This window comes from Miniopterus natalensis, chromosome X (genome assembly GCF_054644295.1).
Source record: "Miniopterus natalensis isolate mMinNat1 chromosome X, mMinNat1.hap1, whole genome shotgun sequence".
Lineage (NCBI taxonomy): Eukaryota > Metazoa > Chordata > Mammalia > Chiroptera > Miniopteridae > Miniopterus > Miniopterus natalensis.
The window spans coordinates 75,676,231-75,697,823 of NC_142103.1; the positions used below are offsets into that span (position 1 = coordinate 75,676,231).

At 50.9% G+C, this 21,593-nt stretch overlaps 1 protein-coding gene across 3 annotated transcripts; it reads right to left on the reverse strand.

The window, feature by feature from the left end:
- Positions 1-729: 729 nt before the first annotated feature.
- Positions 730-19,890, reverse strand: UBA1 (ubiquitin like modifier activating enzyme 1). 3 transcript variants are annotated; one of them, XM_016218467.2, is made up of 26 exons: positions 19,801-19,890; positions 13,042-13,158; positions 12,847-12,905; positions 12,576-12,744; positions 12,352-12,486; positions 11,327-11,433; positions 10,991-11,081; positions 10,746-10,878; positions 10,150-10,247; positions 9,910-10,056; positions 9,605-9,781; positions 9,380-9,484; positions 9,210-9,290; positions 8,705-8,860; positions 7,120-7,285; positions 6,776-6,972; positions 6,003-6,067; positions 5,569-5,764; positions 4,783-4,857; positions 4,478-4,667; positions 2,958-3,046; positions 2,595-2,687; positions 2,276-2,467; positions 1,382-1,483; positions 1,181-1,281; positions 730-1,039 (listed from the first exon to the last, which is right to left on the reverse strand). In XM_016218467.2, the coding sequence occupies exons 2-26, from the start codon at positions 13,156-13,158 to the stop codon at positions 904-906; spliced, it is 3,177 nt and encodes a 1,058-aa protein (XP_016073953.2). In that variant the 5' UTR covers positions 19,801-19,890; the 3' UTR covers positions 730-903. The 3 variants fall into 3 exon arrangements, with proteins under 3 accessions (XP_016073953.2, XP_016073952.2, XP_087685638.1); XM_016218466.2 differs by lacking the exon at positions 19,801-19,890 and adding an exon at positions 17,479-17,578; XM_087829512.1 differs by lacking the exon at positions 19,801-19,890 and adding an exon at positions 13,306-13,957.
- Between the last annotated feature and the right edge of the window lie 1,703 nt (positions 19,891-21,593).

Below are 21,593 nucleotides of genomic sequence, written 5' to 3' on the forward strand. Positions count from 1 at the left end.
ACCTGGAGTCTGAAATTGGCCCAGGAGGCAGTGGATGTGGGGACAGGCTGTGATGGGTTTCAGGCCAGGTTCAGGGGCAGGTTGTGCTATTCCCAATAGGCAGGTTTGAGTGAAGGGATAAGGAGCCTGTTTCTAAGTGGCTGGGTGAGGGACAGAGGTATGAGTGGCATCCTCAGGCACCAAGTGGCCAGACTGGTGCTTTCAATTGTCTGGAGTGTTCAGCCAAGACCAAGGGCAGAGTGTGCGGTCCTGTCCTGGTAGGGCCTGAGGTGAGCCTCCTGTTGCCTACTTTGGCCAATCAGCAACCCACAGCTGACTCTCTTCTCCAAGTTAGGAGGCCTTAGGACAGACAGACCAGGTGGGGGGCAAGGGGAAGAGATTGGGAGGGTGGGGCAGGAAAGGGTCCTTTCCTCTACAGGTGTCCTCAGCTAAATACTTTAATAAGCTACTTTGACCCAACATCAACATGGCATGGCAGGGTGTTAGAAGATGGAGAAGGCAGAATTGGAATCCAGATCAAATAAACTGGACCCAGGTACCTGTTGTCTATGGCCTCACTGGTATCTCCATTTCTTCCCAAGCAGGGAGGGCAGGAGGAACAAGGTGACAATTCCCACATTTTCTCTGCCCAGGAAACAGGCAGCTGGAGGGTGGGGCTTAGCCTTTTGGGTTACCACCTGAACCAGACAGCTCCCTTCCTTCCCTGGAACCAGCAGGGCATGCCATGTCTGAGTTAATAACTGTTTATTAGGATTCAAGGTTCTGAACAAGGTAGGAAGCAGTGGTAAGAGGGGTTCAGGTGGGGGGATGAGGAGGGAATACCAGGCTTCGCTAGCTGGGTCACTGCCAGAGGTCAAATGGGAACCCTGGGCTGGAAGGGATCTAGAGAAGGGGGGCTTGGGGTCAGCGAATGGTGTATCGTACGTAGGGGACCTCAACATCCTCGCCGCTCTCGTCGTTGCAGCACAGCTCAAGCACCAGTGCCCGCACATGGCGGCCCAGCTTTCGCTTCGACACACGGCTTACGATCTCTGTCATCCTGGGGGCAGAAGAGCAGAGAATCAGAGAGGCAGAATGTGAGAGAGAGGAAGGGCAGGTGGGTGAGGGGAGCCCAGGAAGTGAAGGGTGATGAACAGGAGTAGGATAACTATAAGTTGAGGCTCCCTGCCACCCAACTCACGGCTGATCCAACCGTTCCTTGAGCTTGGCAGCTGGCATGAAGAAGGAGTAGAGCATAGACACGCCCTGGGACAGCATGGTGATCTCCAATTTATGCTCTGTCTGGAGGAGGGAAGGGGGATGGCAGTGTCATGGGGGTGGACATGCCAGTCATATGCACACTCTGCCTCCATGTGGGGAAAGAATGAGGAAGGGGCCTCACCTTAAAGTAGTCAAGGAACTGTTTGAGGGTCATCTCCTCACCATTAGGCTGCAGCCCCTGTACCTCAAAGCGATCCCACAACGTCCACTCTCGGTTATAGTACTGTGGGACAAGAAGCAGGCCAGTAAGATGGGGGCCACCAGAGGGTCTATCCTCATCATTCTCCCCGCTCCACTCATGCAGAGACATGCTAAGCAAGATCACAAGCCTCTTTTGTCCAAAATTCTCTTGTGGCTTCTGCCTCACCCTAAGCACTGAAACCTTACGATGACCGACAAGGCCCTACGTCATTGTAGTCCTACTCTCTTACTCCTCACCTTAGTCACTCTACTTTAGCGACTTCTTTCTCAAACATGCCAGGTAGGCACACTCCCTTCCTCCCAGAAGCCTACAAGGTCTGTCTCTTCAACTCCTCTAAGTATGGACTCAAATGTCATCTTTTCAGCAAGGTCTTTTGTGACCATCTCACATTTAAAATCCCAAACCCATCCCCTTACTACCTAGTACTCTCAAGTCTTCCTTATCCTGCCCTTTTTAGGGGGTTGCTCAATAAATACTTAAGTGAATTAATAAATGAAGCCAGTAAAAGAACTTAGCATAGTAAGCACCTAATAAAGGTTGGTTACTATTATTGTATAGTTATCAACAATTTCCTAGAGCACAACTCAAATGTCCCATCTCTTCTGAGGGCCTCCACAGGTAGAATAAGACCAGTGCTTAGCACATAGAAGGGTCTCAATAAATAAGAGTGAATAAACAAACAAGGGGTAGACAAAAGGAGTAGGTACACACTGACAGAAACTCTCACCTGGCAAAAGCCCATTAAGCAAACTAGAGCCAGCTCTACAGAGAAACACCCCACCCACAAGCCTACCTCCCGATGCAGGTCCTCACCTGGTGACGGGGTGCGGGAAGGGGTTCAGAGAAGCCGAAGAAAGGTAGGGCCAAATTGAGGAAACCATTCTTGTAGGAGTCAAGCCGTCGGTGCCCCTGAACTACCTTGTATAGCTCCAGGCACACAAGGCCAACCACAGCTGCTGTGGTTGTGGCGATGGCTGGGATGATCTTCCCTGCAATCAGCTTGCTCTGTGAGGCAGGAGAAATCAACGAAGGTGGTAGTTAAGAAGGAAGAGGCTCCCAGTCTACAGAAGGGATGGAATGAGGGGAACTCAAGCCTGGGAGAGGGTGAAGTGTCAGGTCTAGATCCCCTCACCTTGTGCCGGTCTGCAGCAGGAATGTCATAGTTCTCTGCCCGGAGGTTGGATGCAGCCACAATGAAATCCATATGGAAGTTGGTGTCATCATCCTTTTACGGGTAGGGGAAGGGTGGGAAGATGAGAGGATCAGAGGAGGAAGAGGATGCCTGGCCTTTGGGGACACTGCAATTACCTGCTGGGCTCTCTCAGATCACAAAGGCATGGCTGGGAAAATCTATTTGTTCAGGGTTGCATGGAAAGCCCGTGATCCAATCCCTACAAAGGCCTGGGGCTGCCTCCAGATCCCCAGAGATCTGTTCTGCCCAGCCTATTTGTGTTTAGTCCACCCCCCTTGACTGCCCAGGGTCCCCACCCAGCACCTTCTCAAAGTCGATGGGGTACATCTTGAACCCAGGGAGCTTTTCTGGACTAGGCAATGTGGCCTTGAGCTCCTCTAGACGGCTGTCATCTACAGAAAAGAGAAGATACCAACAGCTCTTTAGATCCCAGGCCAGCGTCCAAGATGAAAACAAAAGCCCAGGTTGGGGCAAAAGGTGTTCAGGTAAAGGATTTGAAAAGGAAAGCCATCCTGAGAGGAGGAACAAGGGGGAGAGGTAAAGCAAGGCAACGGAGCACAAACCTGAAGACCGGGGGGGAGGGGGCGGCAGGGACGACGACACATCAAGATCTTTAGAGACACTATGGAACTGAAATGATGACACTAGGAGAAAGTGGAGATGGAGAGATCCAGGTGGGAGAGCTGGAGACCTTGGGAAGAATGATGTACAGAGAAGTGGGGAGACATGGAGGAGATGCGGAAGGGGGGATGCAAAAGCTACACAGAAGGGAAGTTGGGGGGAAATATGCAGATATCAATATAGAGGAAAGATATAGAGGGGAAAAGAGAAGACATGAAAAGGGGAGAATAGATGCATATAACAGGTTGAGACAGGTGGGAGGTTTTATATATGTTTTACATATACTACATAGACATACATATATGAGAAGAGGAAGGAAGTATATGGATGAAAAGAAATGAAGGGAGAAGTAAAGGGGGGAAAATATACAGAAAGGAACATGTCAGGGTAGATATTTGGAAAGGAAGATGGGAGGTGATGAGAGACGGAAGACATATGGAGAGTAAGGGGAGTGGAGATGGAAGGGAAATGCAGGGGGAATAACAGCTACAGAAGCATCACCTATGGAGGGAGAGAGATGGAAGGGAAGGGTATGTGGATAAATACATGGACCAACGGTGAGCAAACTAAGGCCCCCATGAGCCAAATTCAGCCTGCCACCTGTTTTATTAACAAAATTTTGTGGGACTAAAGCTACATTCGTTCATTTACATGTACTGTATATTGCTGCTTTTGTGCTTCAGCTGCAGAGATGATAGCTGCAGATACTATATGGCCTGCAAAGCCTAAAAGAATTACTATTTTTACCCCTGAGGGAAAGAGATGGGGTTCTGGGGGGAAGGAAAGCTATATGAAGGGCAATACTAGGGTAAAAACATACACAGAGGGACATGAGGATAGAAAGATGGAGGCAGATAACAAGGGAGAGAGATGATTGATGGAGATCATACCCCCCCCCCCAGATAAAGAGATCAAGAAAAAACAGAGAACACTTTTTCTTTCAAGGCAGATATGTACAGAGCGAGAGAGACAAACAGCTAGTTCTCCTGAGGGCTAGAGAGTGGTAAGGGAGAGGGAGTGAGGGAGAGAATTTGCCCTAACCAACCCTCTTCATTTCAAAGGAAGAGAGGCTCAAAGGAAGGTGTGGAGGAAGCCTCAGGCTTAGAGTCGCAGAGCAGAGCAAGGGGCAGAGGACTGGTAAGGAGGCTGGGCTGGGGACAAGTGGAGTGGTGACTCCTAGTTGACTGGCCAAAAATCCTCACCAACAGAGGCACTGGCGCTCTGCAGCTCCTGGTCAGAGACGTGGATCTTGACACCAGACTTGGGGGTGAACTCAGGGACCTGAACAGACTGCAAGAGTGCGGCCACAGCAGCTCGGTCCTGAGAGCCTGTCAGCCCGTAGGTCTGGGCAAACAGGTTAGCGGCAGCCATCACGTAGTCCAGATGCAGGGGCTGGGAGAAGGCAGGGCCCAGAAGGGGGAGCACATCAGCCCTCATCTGGGGAGTCTCTGCCTCCTTCTCAACCATCCGCCCACTGACCCTAGAAGATCCCAGGGAGGAGACTTACATTGTTGACATCAAAGGTGAGTGGGTGTGGACAGCGTTTGGGTCCAGACCAGAAGGGAGCTCCTGAGCTTGTGAGCTAAGGGAATAGAGAGATTTTTGAGGAGCAGGACCTGAGAGTGGAGGCCTCTCTAACAATCCTAACTCCTCACCTTGGCCCTGGATAGGCCCTGACTCACTACAGCTGGACACGCACAGAGGGCTGGAGTCAATCATGAAAGACCCAGGCTGCAGGGTTCTGTGGATGGAAGTTCCAATGCCAGGCTGAAGCAGGGAGCTCATTGAGAAAACTACCACCAATTTCTGGGCATTTGCTCTGACCAAGACACACAACCATTCAACTAACTTTTATGGATTGCCAAGCACTGTACAAACTTAATATTAGTAAGTACCAATAAATCCTCACAAAAATCCCCATGAAGTAGATACTCTACTTCACTGAGGAGGAAACTGAGGTGCAGAGAGGTTATGTGACTTGCCTAAGTGCAAATGGAGCTGGGGTTTGAATTCACACTGATTCCTGTGCTCTTAATTCCAAAATTTCTCCCCCATAATCTCCATAGCCCTGGAAGTTGGTATGACTCAGCCCACAGCACAAGGGAAACAAAGTCTCTTGCTCAAAGGAAAAGGGGTGGGGAAAACAAGTCAGGCTTAATCATTCTTCTGAGATCCCCATGCCTTGGTGCACCTGCCACAGCTGGACTAATGACTGAGAGGAGCCACATGGAGGGAGCCCACAGCAGGTTCTTGTTTCAGATTCTGCCCAATAGACCTGGCAAGTGGGCATTACCTGGTCAGGAGGGAAGTTGTGCAGCAGCTGCCGGATGTTGTTAGAGTACTGGGTGTGCCAGTGGTGGCATGCCCAGGTCACGCAGTCGGCCCAGGTCTGTGGGCGCTGCAGCACTAGGCTGCGCTGCAGGGCCTCCAGCACCTCCAAGGGTTGGGTGCCCGCCAGCCGCAAGGTCCGCTCCACAAACTTGGGGTCTCTATCAGGAATTGGAGTGGTCAAAGGGGCAGGATTACATAGCGGCCCTAGGAGTGGGCTCCAGGGCAACCCCACTTTCTCCACGGAAAGCTAGTCCTGACCCCCAGCGGTTTGAAGCCCGAGCATTCACTGATTCATGTGAAGTTTGCCTGATGCTGGATCTATAGTACTGAGGAAAACAGAGAGGATGCCTTGGCTGGCAGGCAGGGGAAGGGGCAAGGGGGCATTTGGTTACTTACGTGAGGTATTGGTTGACATTTTCTGCTGGCTGCTTGAAGAGGCCTTCAAACTCATCCCGAGCCCACTGTGGACAGAGCAAACGAATTACATGGGGGCAATCACTGACAAAGTGGGTTTCCAGAGACATTACAGAAAGACCATCAGTAAATAAATCAAATACAAAGAACACTGCTCTGGAAGAAGGAAAGTCCCTCAAACACTGCTCCTAACCTTCCCCACTCCCCCACCCCCCACACCTCAATTTAAAAAACCAATGAACTTGACCTTGGCAGTAGTTACAATAGAGAATGTGTGAAGAAAAAAGTTATTCTTAAGCTCTCTGTACCTTACTGATGTTATGCCTCAATAAAAAAAAATTAAAGGTTGAGAGACCTTTTATGTGGAAACACATCCTCCCTTCGCAGAAGCACACTGAAGTATCAGGGAGTGAAGTGTTGTGATGTCCATAACTTACTTCAGCACAAAGAAAAAAATACACAAATCTAAGAAGAAAATGTGGCAAAACAGGAACAACTGTTAAATCTAGGTGACGAGTGGTATTTGAGTATTCACCATATTACTTTTTATACTTGTTTACATGTTGAAAATTTCCCAAAATAAAAAGAAAAAACAAACCATGCTAAAAACCTAGGCTGCTGGATGGGAAGTGAGGGAGAAAGGTTTGGAGAAAAAGCACATCTTGTACTTAGGCTTACAACACCTAAAGGCCAGGAGCCCAGATGCTGAGAGGCAGGATACCCACTCCCTTCCCTCGCCCCCCAAAGCTGATCACCTGCAGGGTGTGCTCGATGGCGTTGGGGAAGTTCTTCAGCGTGCAGATGGGGATGGACTTCTCAGGCGGGTCCTGGCTAGAGCTGTATGACTCTGTCAAGAAGGGGATCACCACCTGCACGTTGCCCTTGGTGCCCAGTGTGCCTGACTCCAGCAGTGGCTTACGGTAGTACACACAGCGGCGGTCCATGTACATGCCTGGGGCGGAGGAAGGGAGGGACATCAGGAGAGGACAGAAACACAGGCACCCTCAACACACACACACACACACACACACACACACACACACACACACACCCACCCCCCTCTGCACTTGATCCCCTCACCCACTGCCTCCAAACTCACGGGCATCCACGTTGTCCAGGGCATTGGCCACGCCATCGAGGTTCTGAAAGAAATCGTCGTCATAGATGCGCTCTGTGTCAGGGCCCACACGGTTCTGGTGGCTTGTCACCCGGATGTGAGGATTCATCTGGAGCACAGCCGCAGCAGCAGTGTCAGACTTTAACTTCTAGCAGGGGCAAGGTGGGGATGGGAAAAAAGAACTCAAGTTACTTGTGCATTCACCCAACCAACCACAGGAGGCTCCCTGGTTTAGCAGGAGACAGTCTGCGACAGCGCCACATGGCTAGAGCTGTGATGAATGTGGCAGGGACTCAGTAGAAAGGGAAGCAGTGACGAGACACTGAATGGAGACAACAGGCCACCCATCTGGTCTTTTGCCTACCCAACATCTACTGTTCTTTCCGGTAACAGCACCCAGGGTTGGGGGTACATTCCCCCAAACAAAACAGGATGTAAGTACACCGACAAGCAGGATCCTCTCAAATCCCCAAGTCAGGTCCTGTCCCTCCTCTGCTCAGAACTCTACCCCAGCACCCACCTCCACTGAGGGTCAAAGGAGCTGGCCCCATTTCCTTTAGCTCGTCTCCTACTGCCCTCCCACCTCTGGATCATGGCCTGGGCACTCATCTTGGCCTGGAGCACTCTTCTACTCCCTCACACCCTTCAGTCTCCAGACCCTTCTTCAACCACTGTTATCAAAACTGCAAACCCATGTTTTGAGCCCACCCAACTTCCCTTGTTTTTGCTATTTCCTTTGCACACCACTTATTACGAACTATAAATGGCATTGTCCCCTACAGAAAGCTTCCCAGCTAGATCCCTGTATAACCCATTTGTGCAGAGAACAGTGAACCTAGCAGGCATAAAGCACACCCCGAGGACAGGCCTGCTTGCAAGGCTGGCCCTTGGCTGGCACCTGGGAACTTGGATTTTGGGAGGGTTCTCACCATTCCTGACAAGGATGGCTCTCTGTGCCTAGACTACTTGTGCAAACAATGTGGTTTGTGTCCAACACCTACCTTCCTTCTGGAAGTCTGGAACTTGGGTATGTGCCCAGCAGAGTGTGCCTATGTGACCAGCCCACAGTAAAAACCCTGGATGCTGAGTCTCTAATAAGCTTCCCTGGTTGACATTTCACATGCTGCAACTGGCTACTGGGGGGAATTAAGCATGTCCTGTGCAACTCCACTGGGAAAAGAGTCTTAGAAACTTGTGCCTGGTCTCCCAGACTTCACCCCGGTGCCTTTTCCCTTTTCTGATGTTGCTCTGCATCCTTAGCTGGAGAAAATCATAGCTATGAATACAACTTGACTATATGCTGAATCCTGTGAGTTCTTCTAGTGAATCACTAAACTTGGAAGTAGTTCAGTGTCCAACACAATGTCCCAACAGCATTGATAAGACATTAAGAAAGAAAAAAAGATGAAAAATTATAGATACCATGGAAGGATACTCAATAAATGTTTCTTGAATGAGTGACAGAGAGAAACTAAAGGAAATAAAAAGAAAGGCCTCCTTTCCAGAAAGAATAGGAACAAAAGACAGGAGGAAAGTGAGATGACAAATCCCTCCCTCCTCCACTTACTGTAACATCCCAGGGCCGAAACAGAAACTGTCGGTTCAGATTTGACTTCTCAATGGTGTCCATGTCTGTGACGACAATTTCTCCGCCCTCCCCGCAGCCCAGCCCAATCATGGCAAAGTTCTTGAGCAGCTCACAGCCAATGGCTCCTGCACCCACCTAGGAAACAGCCAAGAGACAGAGCCTGGTTTATGCAGGTTAGCTTAAAGTCACCCATCACTCCTCACTCCCCCTGAAGACAGCAGGAGCCTGGATAAGGGTCTAGTGCCACATACTCAAGTCCCAGGGCTGTAAGAAATAACCAACCAGTCACCTGAGGGAGGCATCACCAGAGGAGGGTTAACAGAAGGCTGCACCAGGCTTTCCCTCAAGATAAAGATAATGGCAAAAGGAATGCGATAGAGGTATAAGAACCAAAAGGCCCTCCCTCAGGAGGCAGGAGAACCCAGAATAGGTGGCCACAGGCCAGGGTTGGTGAAGGGAGGAGGTGTTCAAGGGGATCACTCACCAGGAAGTACTTCTGCTTGCCCAGCTTCTCTTGCATGTCGGAGCCAAATACGGCCACCTGCCCATCATAACGGTCCTGACGCTAGGGAATGAGAACGGAAGAGGGTCAAAGAGGGGGCTTCCCAGAAATGCTCCCCAGTGCTGCCTTCCCTGTGGGCCACACTCACATACCGGGAGGCACTTGTCCTCTGTGAGGGCCTCCTTGTCCTCAGGGAGACACTCCAGGGCATCAAAGTACAGCCACTGCATGATGGGCATAAACTTCCCAGAGCAGGCCTGGAGATTGGGGAAGAGAGGGAAAGTGGTCAGTGGTTAATGGGGGCAAAACAGAAAAATAGCAAGTGATAGAGCCAGGTTGGCCCACCCTCAAGCCTGTCATTCTCCATCTACACCAACCTTCATGACCTCTTGGGCAGCCAGGCCCCCAATGAAGGCATTTATGGGTGCCAAATCCCCAGCAGCTACATATGCCAGCTTGCGGATGAGGTCCTCATCCAGGTTCTCCTGCTGCACTGATGGCAGGGCTCGAGCATTCACAGCCTGGGCTAAGGTCACAAGCTCTGATGCATCCTCCTGGTGGGGCAGAATGAACCAAGAACACACCTATCAGGCCACTGTGGGGAAGGGTGGACAAGTAAAGAGGCACGGTGGGCCTTCAATGCCAAGGTCATCTGCCCTTGCTGGCTCACCCACCCACACACCTCATTGTGGGGCCGAGGAGGCTGGCCATGCTGAGCACAGAACTGGTGAAGGGCCTGGAAGCCAATATGCAGCTGAGCAGGGCGGGAATACTTGGCGAAGTCCGTCATCACAAAGTCGGGCTCTACCAGTGAGGCCAGCAAAGATTTCTGTGGAGGCAGGGCATCAGAACCAGAAGAAAGGAATGGAGAACCTGGAAATGTCCAAAACCACCCCTACAGTTCCCCACCCCCCACACTCACAAAGCAGATCTTCTTAGGTACTTTGACCTGACTGACGATACCGCCACGGATATAATCAGAGAAGTTGGATGTGTCACAGATGCTAAAGGTATAAGGACCTACAGGAGACAGGGAAGCTGTCAGGCTACCTCCCCTCCCCCAAACCCACAGCACCCACAAGATAAGAAAAAATCCATTCCTGACATAGCTCAGACATCAGGAGCCATATCTTCTCCACCCCAGGTTCCACTTGGACATCAGAAGCCATCTCCCTTCTGCTCTAGATCCAGCTCTGAGCCCATGAGATCCCGTGTCCCTGGCCCCGAGTCTACACTGGAAAACATCTCCTGCTTCCTGTCTAAATCAGCTCAGACAAGAGTGGATCATCTGATCTACTCTGTTCAAATACAAGAGACCTTTCCCCCTCAGTGTAGATACCAGGGACCAATTCTCCCAGGAACAGCTCAGACACAAGACAGCAACCCCCCCTCCCCATGCCCACCAGCTGTGGTTGGATCCCTGGGGACTATTTCTGGTTCAACTCAGACATCCAGGGTGTGTCTCCCTTCGATCAGAGCCCAGGAACACATCTCCTATCTCCTGATTACCCAGCTTACCCAGGACTTTGATCTCCATGGGTTGACTTCCGTTTAGTTCAACCATGCCCTGTACTTCTGAAAAGGAGACAAAGTCGCCACTCTCAAACCCGTGTCGGGCCTCGTCCAGGCAGGTAACCACACCAGGGTTGTCCTGGTTAAAGAAAGAATGAGTCTTCAGAGGCAAGCTCAGGGTAAAAGGAGCAGGCAAGAAGGCCTACTGCTGCCCATCTGCCTGCTAGGACCCCTGAAGTTGGTCTCCTCACCTTGGTAACCATAGAAACCATAGCACTGAGCGGCTGTTCCCCATTGGAATCAGTGAGGATCATTTCCTCTCCAAAGTCACAGAAGAGTTGCCTGTAGAGGGGGCAACAAGGCTGATGCCTGAGTTCCATGCACAGGGGGACCCCATGTGTCCCTCAAGATGCAGCCAATGCTTGCTGAGCAAATTCAGCCCATCCCTGCTGGGAATCAGATGGTATTCATGCCACATGGGGAGGTGAATATACAGAATCTAAAACCTGGGTAGCTGAGGGCAGTGAGAGCTTGGGGGTTTTGACCTGAGCCTGGTAGGGATTGGGGAAAAGGGCAGGGACACTCACCCAAACAGGCCCCGTGTGTCTGCCACCACCAGCTTGATGCCACGACTGTGACAGAATTCACCCACCAGCAGCTGGTTTTCCAGGGGGGTGTTGGTGAGGACCACCACCTGTGAACAGAGAGGCGGAGGCTCAGCACGGGAATAATGGAGGAAGGTTGGTGCGAGGGTTCAGGGAGTCCTGAGGGCTTTGCTGGTTCAGATCTTTCACAAACACAAAGTATCTACTGTGTATCAGATTCAGAGCCAGTGAAGCTCAGTGAAGAGAAATTGAATCCCTAGGAATCCCTAGACCATGGCAGGCAAGGTAAAGAGGCAGCTGGGAGGAAAGAATCTGGAGAACATCTGACTCATTCATTTGCCAACACCCACTGCTGCCTGCCTACAACCCTGCCATGCCCTGTGAGACACAGAAGAGGTAAGACTGTTCCAGCCAAAGTCTGAGCTCACTCCTACCACACCCACTTGCTCCCAATTCTCAAGATAATGCCTAGTCAGCCACAATTCCTTGGGACTTTGCTCTCTGCCTGAATGCCCACCCTTCCCCACCATGGTGAGCTCCTATCCCTACCTCAGGGTTCGGTGGCAGTGCGCCCTGGCTGTCGGGACACCCCAGGGCAGAATCTCTTTCCCCAACTTTTTATTTAACAAACCACCAGATGGTCCTAATCATATGCCAGCTGCTATTCTAAGTGTTTAGCCTTCACAAACACTCTATGGGGTCAGTTTTACTACTACTCCTGAGTTGACAAACAGGAAAAAGTAAGTCACAGATTAAGTGACCTGCCCGAGGTCATACTAATAGAAGCAGAGACTCATGCTAAGGCAGTCTGGCTCCCATCTGTGCTCTGTCCACATGTTCCCTCCCGAAAAGGCAGGTCCAAGATCTAAATCCTGCCTGCGTCCCCTAGCTGTACTGCCAGCATGAAACCTGGCACGTAGGCCAGTCCATTAAATATTGGACAAATGAACACACACAACATGGGCTCTGAGAGAATTGGGCAGGAGGCTGGGCTGTGCCCGAGGTACCTGGAAGCCACTAAGGAATTCCTCAACGAGGGGGCCAGTGTAGGCACTGACAGGCACGTAGCTGTTAAGCTCAGCGAGGCGGGGCTGGGAAACCTCAGCCCGGTTTTTACCAATGTCCTCCTCCCGCAGGTAGAACTGCAAAATAGAGTAGGAGATGAAGTGAAGTGGCTACGGAGCCTGAGGGACTGGTGTCTTGGCAGGGAAGACGGGTTGAGAAGAGGTACCTGGGAGGAGAGGTCAGCCCACTGGGCAGTGCCTTCATCATGTAGGGTGACAGCCTTGACCCCACCAAGGATGATGTTTTTGGCAATCTCCACGCCCAGTCCCCGCAGGCCTGATACCAGTACGCTGGATGTCTGGAGTCGTTTCATTGCCTCATGGCCCAACACGTATCTGCCAGGTTAGGGGGCATGCCAGATCAGGACCTGGCCCTCCTGACCATATCCTCTCAGAGCCCCACTTCCCACCTCTCCACCCGACCTCAGCCTCACTTACAGCTGCCGGGAGTAAAGGCCTTCATCTATGTCTGCTTCATTGCCGTTCTTTGCCATTCCCTAGGGATGGAGGGGAAGAACAGGTTCAAGGAGACATGTGGAGTAGGGTGTGGACAGATGGACAGTGATACAAAGGATATTCCCAACCACCACCCCAACCACCCCGCCTGCCAGTTTCCAGAAAGAAGACACTTACGTTGGTTGGCACAGAGGACACTTCGGACAACACAGAGTGGGCAGGGGAACAGTTAGAACCCGGCTTTGGATCAGGCCCGGACACGCGACGTTTCTTGGACAGCGGCGAGCTGGACATCTGGAGGAAAAAAAGTAGGTCAGGTAGGCCTGGGGAATGTGGATGTTTCTGTTGGTTAGTGGAGAGTGTGGGGGAAGGGAAAACTTAAGGGCTAGTATCCCCATTTTACAGAAGAGGAGACAGGTACATAGAGGTGAGGTGACTTGCCCAGGGTCACACAGCTGTCAGAGCTAAGCTCTGAACCCAGGTGGTCTGGCTTGCAATCCATGCTGCTGACCACCAGGCCATTTCGCCTTTCTCCCCAGCCCAGCATAATGAGGGAGAGACTTCAATCCTGTAGGGTGAAAGGAGTGACAAGAAGAATGTACTTGTGGGGAAGTCAGAGGAGGGATGGAGATTTAGGTCAGCCTGCCACTCCTTAACAGATCTCATTTAACCACTACGAGCTCAGTTCCCTCACCTGTAAAATTAGGGTGATAATACCACTTATCTACCCCATGGAGTTGTTGAGATAGAACATAGACCATAGAGCCTGGCACAGAGCAGGTGGGCAAAAATGAGTAGCCATTCTCCTCTCCCTTAACCCCAGTGACAGGGGTTCGGGAAGGAAAAGCGGCTTGGACATCCATCAGGGTAGCATGATAGCAGAGAATCCAGTCCCCAGAGGGGCTCAGGGAGGATGTTTTACAAAGCCCAAACTCCACCCCTTCCTCCCACCCCAGCTCTGGGAGACACCCAGGCCAATAAGAGGTGGCAGGGAGAGAGAAGACACACACCTCCCAAGCCCTATCTGCACGTGGAGTCCCTTAAGCAGGTTAACAATGATGATGTGTTACTAGAGTCCTCCCTGGGCTAGACATCATACTAAGTACTTTTATGCGCCTTCCCTCACTTTGTTCTCAGGGCACCCCCATGGAGTTGGGACTACTATCAATAACATTCCCCAACTCACACTGAAGGGGGAAAAAAATCACTTAAGGACGTGTGGTGACTCGACTGAGGTTCCCACAGAGAGTAACCAATCTGGACCCAGACCAAGATCTGCTGTGCCTGAAGCCCAGGCTGCCTCCCAGTGTGATCAGGTGTCATCCTCTCAATGGTCGTGACCCTGCAAGACAAGGTTGAGCATCCTTGCCAGACAAATGGGAAAACCTGAGCTTAAAGGGCAAGGTAACTTGCCAAGTGTCACACACTAGGTCCCAGAGACAGAACAATACAGACTGCTGTGGAAGTGAAATCTGGGGATGGGGGCGGTGACTGGATCCAGACACTGGAGAATCATTTTCCCTCGCTTCTATGGCTCCTCTAAGCCTCTGTTCTACACTGAGCCTGTTCTAACACACCCAATCACACTGAGTACAACCGCTGTACCTAAGATTCCATCTTGGCACCTGTCACACTCTAGCACTAAGCAAGATGACAGGAGCTCCCTGCTATCTATCCAGGACTTACTGCCTGTTAGTCAAAGAGCAAAGGGCTTTGCCTAATCCTAACGATGCCCATGGACCTAATAACCTTATGCCCAAATCACAAAGAAAACAAAGGCCCAAGAACTCCAGTCACTTGCCCAGAGCTTTTGGGACTGCTTGCCAAATGCTTCGTAGGGGAATAGTCAGGACCCGGCCCAGGGCACAGGACCCAGTGCTAAGGGATGAGGGGTAAGGGAGAGCCTAGGAGGCAGGAGGCAGGAGGCAGGCTAGGGCCCAAGTCAGCCAGCTTTATTACTAGGAATGCTAAGAACCAACCAACGTAGAACGCTTGGTGAATTAGAGAGACAAAGGCAAATCATATTTTTCCATTTACTGACTCTCTGACCTGGGAAGGGATCTCATTTCCTCTGAGTCCCATTTCCTCCAAAAGCGGGGACAAATGGAAATATTCTCAAGAGGCTGCTGGGAAGGTAAAAAAATCAAGGTCTGTGGGCAGAACTCAGTGATGTGAGGACATAAGTAAGCTCCTCCCTTGGCACGTGCAGTGGCCTGCATTACTTTATCTCCTTGCCTTGCCACTGGTTTGCTTGCTTGGGACACACCATTTCCCAGCTCCCTAAATCAGATATGATCCAGGACCAGAAATATCTTTAATATCTTCACCTTCTACCTCTGGACCCCTAGTGCTGGCAGTAGGGTCTGAGCAGGTTTTGGTTGATTGTTCTAGAGTGAATTTCAACTGCAGAGGTTTGGAACAGGCCAGTCTCAAAGCAAGCAGAAGGGGTTTGGGGCAGAAACCCCAGAGAGGAGCTAAAGATCCCCCACCTCCAGCACAAAACTGATATCCTTTCTCCCTCAACATATGCTCAGACCCCAATCAGGATGCAAATACTATCAACTGTTCAGCAAAGCTGAACTGAGGGCTCAGTTTCAGAACTTGCCTGAGGTCTCCAAACTGGTGATTTTGAAGCCTGAACATTCTCTACCACTCAAATCAGAGGTTTGAGGTAGGAGTCCTGGAGCAGGTTTGAGAGAGGGCAGGTCAGGTTATTAGGATGGAGAACCTAGGGCACAGGATGCTGGGGCCTGTTAAGCCTCCTAGGAGGGATTAACTGAGAAGTCCCTAGGAACATAAAAGAGAGGAGTCAGGAGGTAGTTGTCTGAGTCCAGGGAGGCTCAGAGGGAGGTGGGAAAGGGGATGTTTGAAGCCCTGGGGGCCAAGTGGGGCAGGCCAAGCAAGGTAGCTAAAACTCAAATTTTTGGAAAGGGATCTTTTGGGAAGGGCCGGGAAATTACACCTGAGGTCCCCAGATGCTGCAAGGAGGCAGGACAGTTGCTGGGCCCTGTAGAAGCACAAGGGGAATGGGTGGGGGATTCTGGGGCCAAAAGAGGCTGCAGGAAAATGCTGGGGTCTGGGAGGAGAGGTGTTCTCCATTGTGAGGATGCTGGGGCACTGAGGTTCTCTTGGGGTCAGGCTGAGAGAAATCTTTGATCAAAAATAGGGACTTGCAAAGAAAAGAAAAAAAAAACTAGGGACGTCCAGGGGAAAGGTGTCTCTGACATCTATGCCAGAGTCCCAGGAGGCTATGAGGGTGGATGCTGAGGCCCAGGGTGGGGCTGGGGAGGGAATTCTACTGGAGCACAAAGGCCTTGTTTTGATCTCATTGGTATAGGGGCTTGGGACCGCAGCTTCTCCGAGAGGGTAGAAAGGGGAGGCTAAGCCCAAACAGTTCTGGGCCTAAAAAGTTCAGTAAGCAGATACTAGCTAGGTCACCAAGTGGGGTAGGGTTTCTTTGATCAATTATGTGGGATCCTATGGAGGCTTGGAGAGTAGAGGCTGAGGAGTGGGGTTTTCTACTCTGATGGAGGACAACTGGGACTTGGTGGAAGGGACATCTGACAATGATGTTGGGGTCCTATGAAGCTGACAACAAAAGCTGAGGGTCTCTGACCAAAGATAATGTAGACCTTGAAAGGCTCTGAGGGTAGATTCTGAAGCCTGATGTGAGGTTAAGGAATCTGTGAGAGAAGCTGGAACCCTGGTTGGTTTCTGAAGGCAAAGGTTGAGTGAAGGGTGGGGTTTGAGAGGCAAGTCTCTGATAGAGGGGGATAGGAGCCAAAAGGGTCTGCAAGGGCAGATGCTGGCAGGGGCATCTCTGATGGATGATTATGTGTCCAAACAGTTCCTCTCTGGTACATGGTCCCCTGGGAGGCTTTGAGGGAAGATACTGGGGGTTAGGTGTATCTGATGGGGGAGATGCTGAGGCCTGCAAAGGGGTAGTCTCTGAAAAGAATACTGGGACCATAAAAAAAAAAGGCATTCCTTTATAGTAGAGACAGTCTCTAGGGGCAGATTCTAGAAATTGAAAGGCGTCTATAAAGGTAAACGCTGAAGGGATCCTCTGAATAGAAGTGCTGAACCCAGAGTATTTCTCATGGAAGATGCTAGGGCGAGGGTGGGGTTGGGAGATCTGAGATGTGGAAGAGGGGTCTCTGACATGGAGGCCAGAGCCAAATAGCCTTTCACAGGGTCTAGTCCCCTTGGAAGCTGAGGGCAGATTGATTGATTGATTGATTGATTGATTGTGTGTGTGTGTGTGTGTGTGTGTGTGTGTGTGTGTGTGGTGGGGTGTCTGAAGGAAGATGCTAGATTAGTCTCAGAAATGAAAGCCTATGAACCCTCCCTCCCCAGGGTCTGGCCCATCTTGGAAGCTGCGAGGGCAAATAATGAGGGACTAGAGGTGTACGAAGGGAGATTCTAGAGAAGGTCTTTAATAGTTGGCTGGTCTCTGACAGGAAATGGCCCCGCCCCAAGATCTGCACCCCCCCCCATCCCCAGCGTCCCAATCAGCACGGCCCGCCCCAACATCAGCCTGGCCCAGCACCGGCCCTGTCCCCTCCAATGCATCCCGAGACCCCAGCCAAGGCGCTGAGAACAGCCGTTCGTTACCAATGCCGGTTCCCCGGGTCGCGCCGCCGCCAACTCCTCTAGGAGCCGAAGCCAAGCTCGGCCGCCACCCTCCTCCTTCTCCTCCTCCCTGCCGTCTGGGCCGCTAGGAATTGCCGCCGCCTGAGCCGCCTTCTCCTCCCCTGGCTGTAGTGGTTGCGCTCGTCCCTGCCACCTCCTTTAACTCAGCAGCCGACACAAGATGGCGGCCACTGAGCGCGAGGCCGGAACAAAACCTTGGGCCCCACCTCCAGGAACCCGGATGCAAGCAGACCGCGCCCATTTTGGTCCCTTCTCCTCTGTGACTCATTCGAAGAGGAACAGCTCCACCTGGTGGCTACCACGGCACTAAACTAGGAAAACAGGTATGAAAACAGGTAAAACAGGCCACGCCCCATTGAACCTGAATAATAAACAGTGCTGCAGCCAGGCTGCCATGGAAACCAAGAAAAGGCATCTAGTCCACACTTCCTGATCATGAATTATGCATAAGGCCAGGTGGTTGTTTGAAACCACCGGCAACCAGAAAGCCAATGTTAAAATATGGAAGCCACACCCCACTGTTCATGAATAATTAATTATCTTGCAGCAGCCCGGAAGCCAAGGAGACCAAGGCCACATCCTTCATGAATAATGCACGAATCTCAGTGGGCTGGAACAAAAGGGACAGGTCAGCCTATTGCTTCATCTAATACCCTGTAAGCAGGGAAATAGGGCTACTAAGAGGAAAACACGTTGTCGCCCCTGCTCATGAATAATAAATAACAATGCTGCAGCCGCTCAGCCTGGAAGCTCAGGGAGGTCAAGAAAGGTCCCACACTTATTATGAATTATGCATAAGGCTGGACAGACCGCCCTGCCCAGCAAGTAGGAATTAGGTACTCCAGCATGGGAACATGGCCACTCCTTCCTGTTCATGAATAATTAAAGACCATGTCATAGAGCCAAAGGGGAAACCCAGGGGAAGTGTAGTTGCTTCCTCCCCACCCCTGACTAACTGCTCATGAACCAGGGCTGCCTTGGTCTGGTCCAACCAAATCCAGACTCACTGCATGCCTTTGACAGGTGCCTCAGTTTCCACAGCTGTAAAATGGGGACAGTAATCTACCTCATAAAAGCAATATGCATTATCAAAATCAGAGAATATGAATTATGGAATGAGTTCACGGCAGTGCTGGCACAGAACACTGATAAATTTTTAAATATATATTAATACAAAGGTAATATGTAAATATAAAATTAGTTGTGGGTGAGTGAGGGTATACCCAGCCACTAGAGAAACCCCCAACTTGGGGCATTATTTTTAAAATAATGACTTAAACACCCTCCCAGAAGGACATTGGAATGCTAAAGCCACCAATGTCCATTTAATAGGTAGGAGAGACTAGAGATCACCAGAGATAAACCCCAAGCACACAATAAGAACTCAACACTGTGGAATAACAATAGACCCCATTAATAGAGATGGTGGCTCCTGTGGTGTTTCCTTTCTGTGCATAGTACCACTGATCAGGAAATAGGTTCCTTCTTGTCCTTCAGGTTCCAGCTCAAAGGTGACCTTAGAGAATTCTTAAACCCTCACAAAAATCACTCCCACCCACTGATGACTAGCTGTGTGACTTGGGGCCAGACACTTCACTTATCTGGGCCACTGTTTCACCACCCATAAAATGAGAATAGCAACCTACCTTGTCATGGAGTTTAAAATGAGTAAATATGTAGAAAAGGCTTAGAACAGTGCCTGGCACATAGTGCTATATAACTAACATTAGTAGTAGTACCATTAAATTGGGGGGAGATGGGGGATTATAGCATTTGATTAAAACTACAGACTGGAACTAGACTGGCTAGGTTTGAATGCTGGCTCGGCCACTCACTGACTGTAACTATAGGCAAATTACTTACCCTCCTGGTGTCCGTTCCCTCATCTATAAAATGGGATAATAATAAGCTGCTTCCTAGGACTGTTGTGGGGATGAAATGGGCTAATAAAGTGCTAAATGCATGTAAACTAATCTGATCATCATTTTGCCTATACCCATTTTTCAGACTCACAGAAAGATTTGCCAAAGATCACACAGCTGGCAGGGATCAATGGGATTTGAATTTAGAGCCTTTGTGCATAATCTGAGATCACTGGGCTTAATGAACCATGCCTGAGGCCTGGAGGCCCCCATCCCTTCCCTAGAGGGAACGTTTAAATCCTGAAGCCTATAAGGGAAAGCTAACAGTGGATCATGCAGATGAAGCCGTGAAAGCTACGCCCCTCATGAATTATGCACAACGCCCCTAGAAAAAGCTACAGAAAACTCGGATGCTACTCACCTTTACGATTAATCAATGAGTTCTAGTTTGCTAGACAGGCTGTAGAACGCCCCTTCAGCATGCTGATCCGCCCCTCTTGAATAATTCACAAGCCATACTTCCAGCGGACTAGGTGCAAAAGAGGCAAAAATGGACTTCCTCACAGCCCCACCTCCTCATGAATAATGGATAAAGTCGCTGCTAGGGAAGGCTCGGTGGCACCCGGTCCCCTCAGGAAGCGCCTAGGGCTCCAGCGCCCCGTCCACGGTATGGGTTAGGGGCTCCTCTCCCTACCAACTTGTGGGCCCCGACATCTCCAGTTTCTCCGCCCCGGGTACCCAAGCAGAGGGGGACCGCACCATAGAACCAGAGGTTACAAAGGCCACATATACCCTTACAATGCCACGTTGATCCCGAACATTCCCACAGTCACCAGGACCTCTCCTGAAACAAGCCGTTCCAAAATTTCGCCTTGACTTCAGGAACCTCAAACTTCGCCTAACACCTTAGGGAGCACCCCAAAACCTGCCCCAAGAACAGAGTACTCATACATGGACCCTAAGGGTCTCCTCAAACATCCCCTTAAACTCTGTCTCTGAGGGGTATATAAATCCTGCCTCCGAGGGATACTCCCTAAAACAGATTCCCACATCCCACTCCGAGTCCCCAAAGGCCACTTCCTAAGGGTCCCTCTCAAAACTGCCGCCCCGGGCCCAGAGCCTCTAAATATGCTCATTGGGGGTAATACTCCGAAACTGAGACCCCTCCCTCAAATGCTGTCCAGGCGCTTGGGGACACGTGCCCCAACTCACCCCCTGCGTCGAGCGGAAGCCTCGCCTTCCTGCTGGAGATGAGCCGACGCCACGGGGCAACGGAAGATTAAACCAGCTCCTCCGTCGCACAAGAAGAGCCAGAGTTTGCGCGGAGCTCGAAAGCGCGGGGTCTGGAGTGCCTCGGTTGGAACGTACCACAGACGCTTAACTAGAGGGGCGTCTGCCTCTGCTCCCGTGCCAACGGGGGCCCGTGTCAGACCCAAACACCCCTACGGGTTGTGGTCCTTCCCGAAAGCGCGAGGCATGCTGGGGGTAGTAGTCCGGCTCGACCGGTGTTTGGTGCACGTGGTGAGCATCCGCGGCCAGGGTTTTGGGAAAAGTAAACCTGAGCTGTGGAATTGCGGGAGTGGTGCTTTGGCAGGGTGGGAAAAGGCAGCGGAACACTCTTCCATCAGACCTCTCCCTTCTTATTTATCCTTTCCCTCACCTCAGAGAGACCTGCCCTGATACCCCATGAAGTCAGGAATTGCCTCTCGGAGAAAGCGGCATGTGAAAAGTGAGGAAGCCAGCCACGTGTAGCATGGAGGAAACAATTCCGGACAGGGAAACCATTCCGGACAGAGGGGACATTAGGTGCAGAGCCCTGAGGTTAGAAGTTCTTGGCATGTTTGAGGAAGAGCACGGAAGTCTGTAGCTGGAGAGGTGTGAGGAAGGGAGAGCACTGTGAAATAAGATGGAGGACATGTCAAGAAGACATTGTAAGCCAGAGATGTTTGGTTTTTATTCTAAGATCCATGGAGAGTTGCAAAAAGGGTTTTGATCAAGGCAGTCACATTATATATGTTGGTGAGAGAACAAACTAAGGAGAAAGGCAGAAAAAACGGTGGAAAAGCTACTGCGAGTCCAAGAAGTGAGGAGGGGATCAGACTAAGATGGCGAAAGTGGCGGAAGTGAGGAGGGAGCACTCTAGTCAAGATACGGAACCTGCCCTGGCTGGTGGCTCAGTTGATTGGAGCATCCTCCAAAAGGTTGCGGGGTTGA

Coding starts and splice junctions, on each gene's coding strand:
- UBA1 (XM_016218467.2), bottom strand. CDS start 13,158: ATGTCCAGCTCGCCGCTGTCCAAGAAACGTCGCGTGTCCGGGCCTGAT. Junction 12,487..12,575: donor GGGCTGACCTCTCCTCCCAG/GTACCTCTTCTC, acceptor TCTATTTTGCAG/TTCTACCTGCGGGAGGAGGA. Junction 2,688..2,957: donor ACCCCATCGACTTTGAGAAG/GTGCTGGGTGGG, acceptor TACCCGTAAAAG/GATGATGACACCAACTTCCA.